Genomic DNA, 11,746 nt, shown 5'->3' on the forward strand with positions numbered 1-11,746 from the left:
AATCGATCCCTCTCTCGCAGGCTGATAAATCACTCCGCTCGCTGAGGGGGTGGTGGGGGCGGGAAGGAGTGGGGTGGGGTGCTGCAACCGGCCTTACATCAGCCCAACGCCGCAGGGGACAGACAGGGTGGGTGGGTGGGTGGTGTGTGTGTGTGTGTGTGAGAGAGAGTGGGTGTGAAGCAAGGCATCGATAGCATCACTGATCGCTGGAATAATCTCACCACACAAATCAGCAAGGGCAAAGTGAGGAGAGACGTCACCACCTTCCTGGGTCTGTTACATAGAGCAAAGCAGCCCCCCCTCCCCTCCCCTCCCCACCAAGAGCTCCAGCATCTGAGATTCCGAGTACATAGGGTTTTATCACAACCCCTCACTGAGGGCTCCACATGCTGAGAATTACTGCACGGAGTCATTCCTCACACGGCAGTGGGACCAAGAGCAGCATAATCTGGTTTTCACGGTCAATGTCGAATAAAGGGCATTGGCCCATGTGCGTGTGTTTGTCTGTGTGGGTGTGAGTGTACATGTGTCTGTGAGCGTGTGTGTGTGAGTGTGTGCATTTGTGTGTGCGCGCGCATGTGTGAGAGCATGTGTGTGTGTGTGTGCATGTGCATGAATGTGCGTGCGTGCGTGTGTGTGCACGCATGTGTGTGTGTATGCATGGGTGTGTGTACATGCATGTGTGTGTGTGCTTGAGTGTGTGTACATGTGTGTGTGAATGTATGCACAGGCATTTATGTGTGTATGCACGTGTGTGTGCACGTGTGTGTGCACGCATGTGTGTACGTGTCTGCGTGTGAGTGTGTGCATGTGTGTGTGTCTGTGTGTGAGAGAGAACAAGAGAGAGAGTGTGTGTGGAATGTGTGTGTCTCGATATGTTGTGATTGTATGTGAGTGCGTGTGTGTGTGTTTATGTGCGTCTCTGTGTTATGTGTGTGTGAGTGCGTGTGCATGTGTTTGTGCGTGGGTGTATGTGCGAGTGCATGTACGAGTGTGTGTGTGTGCGTGCGAGTGTGTGTGCATGTGTTTGTGAGTGAGTGTGTGTGTATCTGTGCGAGTGAGTTTGCGAGTGTGATTGTGTGTGTGCATGTGAGTGTGTGGGTGTGTGTATGCATGTGTGTACGTGTGTGTGTGCATGTATTTGCATGTGGGTATGTGTGGACATGTGTGCGTGTGTGCGTGAGAGAAAGAGAGAGAGTGTGTGTGTGGAATGTGTGTATCGAGATGTGTTGTGTGTGTGAGTGTGTGTGTCTCTATGTGTTGTGTGTGTGAGTGTGTTTGTGTGTCTCTTTGTGTTGTGTGTGTGTGCAAGTGCATGTGCAAGTGTGAGTGTGTATGTGTGTGTGTGTGTGTTTGTGAGTGTGTATGTGTGTTTGTGAGTGTGTGTGTGTGTGAGTGTGTGTGTGTTTGTGAGTGTGTGTGTGTGTGAGAGAGAGAGTGTGTGCAATGCATGGATGTCAGAGCCAGCGACGCTCACCACGGTCAAATATCCAGACCGCATGCATGCACGGGAGCCCTGGAAATGAGGGTCCCTGGCATCCATTAAGAGCGGAGGAACTTGGGTTTCTGTGTTAGCTCTCATCACCTCCCAGTGCAGCAGAGCACTCCACAGCCAAGAAACTCCTCCTGACGTGGGGAGAGGAAACACGGCAGCCAACCTGTGCACAGCCAAACCTCCCATAAACAACAAAAGATCTTCTGTTCAGCGAGGTGGGCTGAGGGATAAATATTGGCCTCAGGACACCAAGGGAGAACTCCCCCCACTCCCTCCCGCCCGTGAAAGGCGTGCAGCTCCGTACGTCTACTCCGACCGTGGATCCGCGATTGGATTGAATCCCCGAGACCCCTGCAGCGTTACAACAGAGGGCGGAGGGAAGAGGAAAAATACACCCCTGAAGAATTCGTCCTTTGTATCTCTTTATGGAAGGTGACGCGCGATTACAGTAAAGACGAGGAGGAGCCGTGAGGTGGTGTGTTCGCCCTCGAGGCAGGAGGAGACGGTCAATCCAGGAACACCGATTTCTCCAGGCCGTCGGCGGCCTGCGTGTACTCCAGGTGGGAAGGGAGGTACTCGCTCCGGTACCGCGGGTTGCGTCGGACGTACCGGAGGTACTCGGGTGCCCCCGGGCAGGTCACGTTGTCAGCCAGGAGGACCGTCCCGGGTCGAAGCAGCTCGTAGCTCTGCAGTTTGCGGGGGGGAGGGGGTGGTGGTGCGGGAAAAAGAAAGCAGGATCACCGACGCTGCCATCGAGAGTGACTCATCGCCGCCGGGACGACGCGGGCGCTGGCGGGCTGAGGTAGGAGATCGCCGCGCAGCGACAGGCTCAGTCACACAAGCAGCCGTCTCAGAAGCCCTGACAGGGAGCAGGTGGCGCTGCGGGAACCCAAACGGTAAAAGCACCGGGTTCGCCAGTGATGGATCAACCAAAACAGAAAAGGGAGAAGCTGGGGAGGTCACCGGGTCGGGGAACTCAGCAGCCGATTTGCGCACAGCAAGCTGCCACAAGCAGCCCGTGGGTGACTGACCCAGGTCATCTGTCTCCAGTGCTGTTGGTTGAGGGATAAATATGGGCCCCAACAACCCCCCATTGTTTCCCATTCCAATAGTGGAAGTGGGATCTATTACACCCACCCGAGAGGGCAGACAGGGCTTCAGTTTAACGTCTCATCCCGAAACACGGACCCTCCGACAGTGCGGCGCTCCCTCAGCGCTGACCCTCCGACAGTGCGGCGCTCCCTCAGTACTGACCCTCCCACAGTGCGGCGCTCCCTCAGCGCTGACCCTCCGACAGCGCGGCGCTCCCTCAGCACTGACCCTCCGACAGTGCGGCGCTCCCTCAGCACTGACCCTCCGACAGTGCGGCGCTCCCTCAGCGCTGACCCTCCGACAGTGCGGCTCTCCCTCAGCGCTGACCCTCCGACAGTGCGGCACTCCCTCATCTCTGACCCTTTGACAGTGCTGTGCTCCCTCAACACTGACCCTCCGACAGTGCGGTTCTCCCTCAGTAGTGACCATCCGACTGTGCGGCGCTCCCTCAGTAGTGACCCTCCGACAGTGCGGCGCTCCCTTAGCACTGACCCTCTGACAATGCGGCACTCCCTCAGCACTGACTCTCCAACAGTGTGCGTTCCCTCAGTACTGACCCTCCGACAGTGCAGCGCTCCCTCAGTAGTGAACCTCCAAATGTGCGGCGCTCCTTCAGTGCTGACCCACTGACAGTGCCTCGCCTCTTCAGTACTGTCCCTCCGACAGTGCGGCGTTCCCTCAGTACTGACCCTCCGACAGTGCAGCGCTCCCTCAGTAGTGAACCTCCAAATGTGCGGCGCTCCTTCAGTGCTGACCCACTGACAGTGCCTCGCCTCTTCAGTACTGTCCCTCCGACAGTGCGGCGCTCCCTCAGTACTGACGCTCCAACAGTGCGGCGCTCCCTCAGTACTGACCCTCCGACAGTGCGGCGCTCCCTCAGCACTGACCCTCCGACAGTGCGGCGCTCCCTCAGTACTGACCCTCTGACAGTGCGGCGCTCCCTCAGTACTGACCCTCCGACAGTGCGGCGCTCCCTCAGCACTGACCCTCCGACAATGCAGCGCTCCCTCAGCACTGACCCTCCGACAGTGCGGCGCTCCCTCGGCACTGACCCTCCGACAGTGCGGCGCTCCCTTGGCGCTGACCCTCCGACAGTGTGGCGCTCCCTCAGCACTGACCCTCCGACAGTGAACTTGCCGTTACCTCTAGGAGTTTGGTGTCATGGGTATAACTTTCCTTCCAGTGATCCAGGAAAACGAAATCCAGTTTCTCAATATCAAACTTCTTCCTGAGTTCCGGAATCTGGTCCCAAGATGAACCCACCAAAAGCTCCACCTAAGATGCAATTGGGATATGTGATTTAATATTTACTTTGTTGACCTGTGGGACTTGGGTGAGTGGAGGGCAGATGAATTTGCAGCTTTCTCTGCCAGCCTCGCTTAAGAAACATGTCCCAACACCTCGGAGATCCTAAAGCCCACAAGACTCTGACTCCCTGGGTGATGCTGAATATCCTGAGGCTATTCCACTGTAAGGGCATCACATCTTAATCTCAGACCTTTCAACACTCGACCCTGCCTCTTGTGCAATCCCCAATTCCCATCGCTCCACCATTGGCGGCCATGCCTTCAGCTGCCTGGAGGTCCTAAGCTCTGGAATTCCCTCCCTAAACCTCTCCGCCTCTCGATCTCTCTCTGCCTCTCCCTCTCTCTCCGCCTCTCCCTCCCTTTCCCTCTTCACCTCTCCCTCTCCGCCTCTCCCTCTCCACTTCTCTCTCCCCCACCACCTCTTCCTCTCTCTCCCACTATGCCTCTCCTTCTCACTCCCTCTCCGCCTCTCCCTCTCTGTTTCTCCCTCTCCACCTCACTCTCCTTCTCCAGCTCTCCCTATGTGCCTCTCTCTCCCTCTTCGCCTCTCCCTCTTGCTCCCTCTCCACCTCTCTCTCCCTCTCTGCCTCTCTCACTCTCCCTCTCCAGCTGTCCCTCTCTCTCTCTCTCTCTCTCCCTCTCTCTCTCCCTCTCTGCTTTTCCCTCTCACTCCCTCTCCGCCTCTCCCTCTCCGCCTCTCCCTCTCTACCTCTCCCTCTCTACCTCCCTCTCCCTCACTCTCCCTCTCTTCCTCTCTCTCTCTGTCTTTCTCTCTCTCTCCCTCTCTGCCTCTCCCTCTCTCTCCCTCTCCGCCTCCCCCTCTCTCTCTCTCTCTACCTCTCCCTCTCCGCCTCCCCCTCTCTCTCCCTCTCCGCCTCCCTCTCTCTCCCTCTCTGCCTCTCCCTCTCCCTCTCTGCCTCACCCTCTCTCTCCCTCTCCCTCTCTGCCTCTCTCTCTCTCTCTCCCTCTCTGCCTCTCCCTCTCCGCCTCCCTCTCTCTCCCTCTCCACTTCCCTCTCGCTCCCTCTCTGCCTTGGAGACGCTTGTTAATACCGACCGCTTCGATCGAGCTTCTCGTCAGCTACTTTCATGTGGGTCGGGGTCTGGTTTATGCTGTTGGGATGTGACTTGGGAAATTTTTAGGTGCTATACGAATGCAATTTGCTTTTGCTGAGCTCTTCTCTTCACCTGATCTTCCACCCCGGCGTAGCTGATAATCTGCCTGGCGAGCTCGGCGAAGTCGGGGTTAAACTCGACAGTGTAAAGGCGTGCCCCTGGTTTCAGGAGTCTTGCGATGCGGACAGTGGAATAGCCACAATACGTGCCCAATTCCAACACCAGCCCAGGGTCAACCTCCAAAACGATCTGATCCAGGATCAAACCTGCAAGAGGAAGTGTAATCAAACTTAGGAAACTCGCCGAGCGCCTCCAGGCGACATCTCACACGACACAAGTACAGTTTAATCCAGACAGCGGCACTGTGCCATCTACTCCAGAAGGGATTCACAGTGTCCCAGTGGGCGCCACTCCCGGCAGAGTCCGAGGGACATGGGTATCAATCCCACGCCAGAAAAGCAAGACCAGGTTAAAGGCTCACCCTGTCACAGTGTTAGTACTGAGGGAGCGCCGCACTGTCGGAGGGTCAGTGCTGAGGGAGGGCCGCACTGTCGGAGGGTCAGTGCTGAGGGAGCGTCGCACTGTCAGGAGGGTCAGTGCTGAGGGAGCGCCGCACTGTCGGAGGGTCAGTGCTGAGGGAGCGCCGCACTGTCGGAGGGTCAGTGCTGAGGGAGCGCCGCACTGTCGGAGGGTCAGTGCTGAGGGAGCGCCGCACTGTCGGAGGGTCAGTGCTGAGGGAGCGCCGCACTGTCGGAGGGTCAGTGCTGAGGGAGCTCCGCACTGTCGGAGGGTCAGTGCTGAGGGAGCGCCGCACTGTCGGAGGGTCAGTGCTGAGGGAGTGCCGCGCTGTCGGAGGGTCAGTGCTGAGGGAGTGCCGCGCTGTCGGAGGGTCAGTGCTGAGGGAGCGCCGCGCTGTCGGAGGGTCTGTGCTGAGGGAGCGCCGCGCTGTCGGAGGGTCAGTACTGAGGGAGCGCCGCGCTGTCGGAGGGTCAGTGCTGAGGGAGCGCCGCGCTGTCGGAGGGCCAGTGCTGAGGGAGCGCCGCACTGTCGGAGGGTCAGTGCTGAGGGAGCAACATACTATCAGACATGCAGTCTTTTGGACATAATTGCAGCCCCATCTTCTAAAATATTACTTCACAGAAGAAGGGTGTTCTCCTCTGTGTCCTGGGCCAATGTTTATCACTCAAGCAATATCACTAAAAACAGATCGTCTGATAATTTATCTCATTGCTTTTTGTGGGAGCTTGCTGTGCAAGTCGACTGCCGAATATTCCATTACAATGGTGTCTACTTCATTGGCTGTAGAGTGTTACACACAAAATACAAACATACGAGTCCGGAGCAGGAGAAGGCCATTCAGCCCCTCGAGCCCTGCTCCCCCATTCAATAAGATCATGGCTGATCGGGCTGTCACCTCACCCCCACGTTCCTGCCCACCCCCGATAACCTCTCACCAACCCTTGTTAATCAGGAATCTATCCACCTCTACCTTCAATATATTCAAAGACTCTGCTTCCAGCACCTTTTGAGGGAGAGAGATCCAAAGACTCTCAACCCTCTGAGAATAAAATTCTCCTCATCTCTGTCTTAAATGGGCGACCTCTTATTTTTAAACAGTGACCCCGAGTTCTAGATTCTCCCACAAGAGGAAACATCCTCTCCACATCCACCCTCTCAAGACCCCTCAGGACTTAAAGGTTTCAATCAAGTCGCCTCTCACTCTTCTAAACTCCAGCAATACAAGCCCAGTCTGTCCAACTTTTCCTCATAAGACAACCCGCCCATTCCAGGTATTAGTCTGGTAAACCTTCTCTGAACAGCTTCCAACGCATTTACATCCTTCCTTAAATAAGGAAACCAGTATTGTACATGATGCTCCAGGTGTGGTCTCACAGGTGTCCTGTACAACTGAAGCATAACCTCCCTACTTTTGTATTCAATTCCCCTCCCAATAAATGATAACATCCTAGGAGCTTTCCTAATTACCTGCTGTACCTGCGTACTAACCTTATGTGAATCGTGCACCCAGACTCCCAGATCCCTCTGCACCTCAGAGCTCTGCAATCTCTCACCATTTTGATAGTCTGCTTATTTTATTCTTCCTGCCAAAATGGACAAGTTCACATTTCCCCACATTGTACTCCATTTACCAGGCCTTTGCCCACTCGCTGAACCTATTTATATCTTTTTGTAGCCTCCTCGTGTCCTCTGCACAACTTACTTTCCTACCCATCTTCCTGTCATCAGCAAATTTAGCAACCATACCTTCAGTCCCTTCATCCAAGTCATTTATATAAATAGTAAAAGGTTGAGGCCCCAGCACTGATGCCTGTGGTATGCCACTCGTCACATCCTGCCAGCCAGAAAAAAGACCCATTTATGCCAACCCTCTGCTTCCTGTTAGCCGGCCGATCTTCTATCCGTGCCAGTATGTTACCCCTGACACCATGAGCTTTTATTTTCTGCAATAACTTTTGATGTGGCACTTTATCAAATGCTTTCTGGAAATCTAAGTACAGCACATCCACCAGTTCCCCTTGATCCTTCAGAGAACTTCAATAAGTTGGTTAAACATGATTTCCCTTTCACAAAACCATATGGATTCTGTCTGATTTCCCTGAATCTGCCCTGCTGCAGCATCTTTAACGATAGCTTCTAACATTTTCCCTGCGACAGATGTTAAGCGAACTGACCTATAGTTTCCTGCTTTCTGTCTCCCCTCCCCTTTTGAATAAAGGAGTTACATTTGTTATTTTCCGATCTAATGGAACCTTCCTTGAACCTAGGGAATTTTTGAAAATTAAGACCAATGCGTCAACTACCTCACATTTTGGGACTTGCTATGAAATGGACATTGAAATGCAATATCCCCGCCGCTTTTCTTCTGCATCATGTCCGAACCCTTATTTTCAACAGGTTCAACTACTGGGACAAGGCTGGCCGATAGTTTGGTGGGGGGTGGGGAGAGAACATTTCTTAACGTGTAACGGACTGTGTCACAGACCACACTCTGCTGTTCTGCCTGCCTTCTGTCACCTAACATAGTCTCCGCTCCAAACTCCTCAAAGCACCAGGTTCGAGGAGCTGGGAAAATGCCTTCAATGACGCCACCCCCACCCCCTGTCTCTCTCTCTCTCTCTCTCTCTCTTACACATAGTCACTGTCCTCCCTTGTGAAAAAGCAACCTTGAAGTAGCTGCAGTGTCTGAATGAGCTTTAGTTACACATTGAAATGTGCGATTCAGAAGCCGGCTTTGGCTGAATGGTTGTTACCAGGAGACGCTCGGCGACCTGAGGAGATCTCCCAATGCCCGGCCTGCACGGTGATTACAGAATGAGATGGGTGATTAACTCGAGCCCTGTCTGCTTATTATGCAGACCGACTGACAGAGATGCTGCAGCTACGTGTTACTCATTACTCAGCAGCATGAGGTGGGGGAGGGGGGGAGACTATGTTCTCTTCAATACGCAAGGCGATTGCTGGTCCCAAGAAAGTTGCAGGACTCGCCATTCCATAACGCCTTTCGCTACCGCAGGGTGTGCCAGAGCCGAAGAGGGGCTTTAAAAGCTGGCTGGCAACCCAGCGCCCACCAACGCTGGCGGGCGTGCAGCGGACAAACCCATTTCAGATGTGCTCCCCTCTCTGCTGAGGCTGCAGAGCCCCACATCCGAAGCCTGGCCACTGTTGTCATGTTGGAAACGTGGCAGCCAATTTGCGCACAGCAAGCTCCCACAACAGGCAACGTGATAAAGAGTAACCCAGATCAGCTGCTTTTAGTGATTTGGTTGCAGGATGAATACTTGCCCCAGGACACCGGGGAGAACTGCCTCCTCCCTAAACCCCCCTCCCTCCACCCGCGCCGCCCACGCCCCGCTCTTCCTCCAATAGTGGCCGTGAAATCTTTCACATCCACCTGAGAGGGCAAACGGGGTGGCAGTTTAACCTCTCAACTGAAAGATGGCAGGTCCAAAAGTGCGGCGCTCCCTCAGCACTGACCCTCCGACAGTGCGGCGCTCCCTCACCACTGACCCTCCGACAGTGCGGCGCTCCCTCAGCACTGACCCTCCGACAGTGCGGCGCTCCCTCAGCGCTGACCCTCCGACAGTGCGGCGCTCCCTCAGCACTGACCCTCCGACAGTGCGGCGCTCCCTCAGCACTGACCCTCCGACAGTGCGGCGCTCCCTCAGCGCTGACCCTCCAACAGTGCGGCGCTCCTTCAGTACTGACCCTCCGACAGTGCGGCGCTCCCTCAGCACTGACCCTCCGACAGTGCGGCGCTCCCTCACCACTGACCCTCCGACAGTGCGGCGCTCCCTCAGCACTGACCCTCCGACAGTGCGGCGCTCCCTCAGCGCTGACCCTCTGACAGTGCGGCGCTCCCTCAGTACTGACCCTCCGACAGTGCGGCGCTCCCTCAGCGCTGACCCTCCGACAGTGCGGCGCTCCCTCAGCACTGACCCTCCCACAGTGCGGCGCTCCCTCAGCACTGACCCTCCGACAGTGCGGCGCTCCCTCAGCGCTGACCCTCCAACAGTGCGGCGCTCCTTCAGTACTGACCCTCCGACAGTGCGGCGCTCCCTGAGTACAGACCCTCCGACAGTGCGGCGCTCCCTGAGTACTGACCCTCCGACAGTGCAGCGCTCCTTCAGCACTGACCCTCCGACAGTGCGGCCCTCCCTCAGCACTGACCCTCCGGCAGCGCGGTGCTCCCTCAGCACGGACCCTCCGACAGTGCGGCGCTCCCTCAGCACTGACCCTCCCTATCTCTGTAACCTCCTCCAGCCCCTACATCCCTCCCTATCTCTGTAACCGCCTCCAGCCCCTACAATCCCCAGATATCTGCGGTCCTCCGATTCTGGCCTCTTTACATTTGCCCGATTCCCATCGCTCCGCCATTGGCGGCCGTCCCCTCAGCTGCCTGGGGGGGGCCTTGAAGCTCCTGCATCTCCCGCCCGAAACCCTCCCCCTCGTCCGACACGCTTCTTAAAATCTACTCCTTCGACCACGGAGTTGCTCAGCCTGTCCGACTCGCTCCCTAGGCGCGCCCGTTGGAGTCTGATTCTCGCTCCCGCGCCGTGCTGTCTTTCGCCAGTTAAAGGCGCTATAGAAAGGCGGGCTCTCGCTGTCGCCTCCTACCCTTCTCGTCCCCGACGTTCATGGCCCACTCGACGGTGTTGCAGAACCTGTCGATGGCGTCCACCACGCTCTGCGGGTCACCGCGGGTGGCGGTCTCCAGGACGTACTTCAGCATGCGCTGCGGCTGGGAGCTGCCTGTCAGGCGGTCGCGCAGGTAGAGGTAGATCCTGTCATGCCACAGGAGGCAGAGCCACCCGTTTCGCTTGGCCAGGGAGGGAATCAGCTTGAAGGTGACGAGGCAGACCACGGCCGCTGCTGCTGCACACAGAAGGAAGATCATCTGCAAAACGAGGGAACGAAATGAGCCCCGCGGTTAACGCCGCCGCGTGTTCTGCACCGGCAGCCGGGCAGCCGTCAGGCAAGCACGAAACGGACGTGATTCGGAGTTGGACTTTCGGTCGGTCGGCCGCGTTCGAGGGGCTGTGACGCGCGCCACAGTTTCAGGCTGCGGCTGTGAAGCCACCGCCAATGCGGCATCTTTAATGGCCGGCACTTGGCATCGTCATAACATTCAAGGCTACGGTGCTGGTAAATGGGGTCAGGTCGGTAGGTCAGGTGTTTCTCACAGTGTCGGTACAGACTCGATGGGCCGAAGGGCCTCTTCTGCACTGTGCGATTCTGTGAATTCAACAGGGTTTGGCCCTTTTAACCGAGTGGGTCAGGGTGAAGTGTACAAAGGGTGTGAAGGGTTTACAGAGGGAGGTGATGGTGTAGTGATATTATTGCTGGACTGGTGACCCAGGGTAATTCTCTAGGGACCGAGGTTCAAATCCTACCCTAGCAGATGGTGGAATTTGAATTCAATAAAAAAAAAACAAACTTGGAATTAGAAGTCTAATGGTGACCATCATCTGCGGAGAGAGAAACAGGGGTAACGTTTTGGATGGAATACGACCCTCGATAGGACTCCCTCCACGCCGTCGCAGAGGCAGTACCGAGGGGGCGCCGCCCTGCCGGAGGTGCCGTCTGTCAGGGCGAGACGCTCAAACCGAGGTCCCGTCTGCCCTTTTGGCCGGGCGTAAAAGATGCCACGGCCACCGGTGGGGTCGAAAAAGGACAGAAGAAACCGCTTGTCCCTGTCGGGCAACTTACTTCTGGATGAGATTTCCCCCTTCCCGCTTGCGCTTGGGGTGGTGGGAGAGAGCCGGGGAGCTGGGTGAATTTCCAAAGTCCAGTTTAGAGAAGTGCTCGATCCCCTCTCTCTCTCTCTCTCTCTCTCTCTCTCTCACACACACACACACACACGGACCATCAGCGGCGCACAGCCCTGAAATCCTTTCCAAAAGCTGCCGGGAGACTAAAGGTGAAACAGCCGAGGGATTACACGCCTCATTTTACGACTGCCCTTAACCCTCAGCTGCTCTGACAGCATTGTCAACAAGTGGGAGGATTAGAAAGCTTGGAGGAGGCACAGTGTAAAACCGCACCTCCTGGCAGGGGGCCCAGGAGTGAGTCCCAGTCACCCTGGTGCTGCACACAGGACAGGGACGGGGAGGGGGGGAAGGCAACAATCAGCTGGTGATCCCGGCTCGCAACACCTCGCAGGCAATGTCTTCCATTCCACCAAAATGTTCATTCAACCCTTTGTCAATAATTCACAA

At 56.2% G+C, this 11,746-nt stretch overlaps 1 protein-coding gene across 2 annotated transcripts; it reads right to left on the minus strand.

Moving 5' to 3' along the window:
• Positions 1–1,903: 1,903 nt before the first annotated feature.
• Positions 1,904–11,487, minus strand: LOC144674791 (catechol O-methyltransferase A-like). Of its 2 annotated transcripts, XM_078535990.1 has the most exons (5): positions 11,238–11,487; positions 10,146–10,425; positions 5,082–5,275; positions 3,731–3,862; positions 1,904–2,181 (listed from the first exon to the last, which is right to left on the minus strand). In XM_078535990.1, the coding sequence occupies exons 2-5, from the start codon at positions 10,423–10,425 to the stop codon at positions 2,002–2,004; spliced, it is 786 nt and encodes a 261-aa protein (XP_078392116.1). In that variant the 5' UTR covers positions 11,238–11,487; the 3' UTR covers positions 1,904–2,001. The 2 variants fall into 2 exon arrangements, with proteins under 2 accessions (XP_078392116.1, XP_078392115.1); XM_078535989.1 differs by lacking the exon at positions 11,238–11,487 and having other exon boundaries at positions 1,912–2,181; positions 3,725–3,862.
• Positions 11,488–11,746: the final 259 nt, after the last annotated feature.

This window comes from Cetorhinus maximus, unplaced genomic scaffold (genome assembly GCF_964194155.1).
Source record: "Cetorhinus maximus unplaced genomic scaffold, sCetMax3.hap1.1 HAP1_SCAFFOLD_800, whole genome shotgun sequence".
In the NCBI taxonomy this organism is placed as follows: domain Eukaryota; kingdom Metazoa; phylum Chordata; class Chondrichthyes; order Lamniformes; family Cetorhinidae; genus Cetorhinus; species Cetorhinus maximus.

Coding starts and splice junctions, on each gene's coding strand:
- LOC144674791 (XM_078535989.1), bottom strand. CDS start 10,425: ATGATCTTCCTTCTGTGTGCAGCAGCAGCGGCCGTGGTCTGCCTCGTC. Junction 5,276..10,145: donor GAACGTCGGGGACGAGAAGG/GTAGGAGGCGAC, acceptor TTCCTCTTGCAG/GTTTGATCCTGGATCAGATC. Junction 3,863..5,081: donor ACGCCGGGGTGGAAGATCAG/GTGAAGAGAAGA, acceptor ATTGCATCTTAG/GTGGAGCTTTTGGTGGGTTC.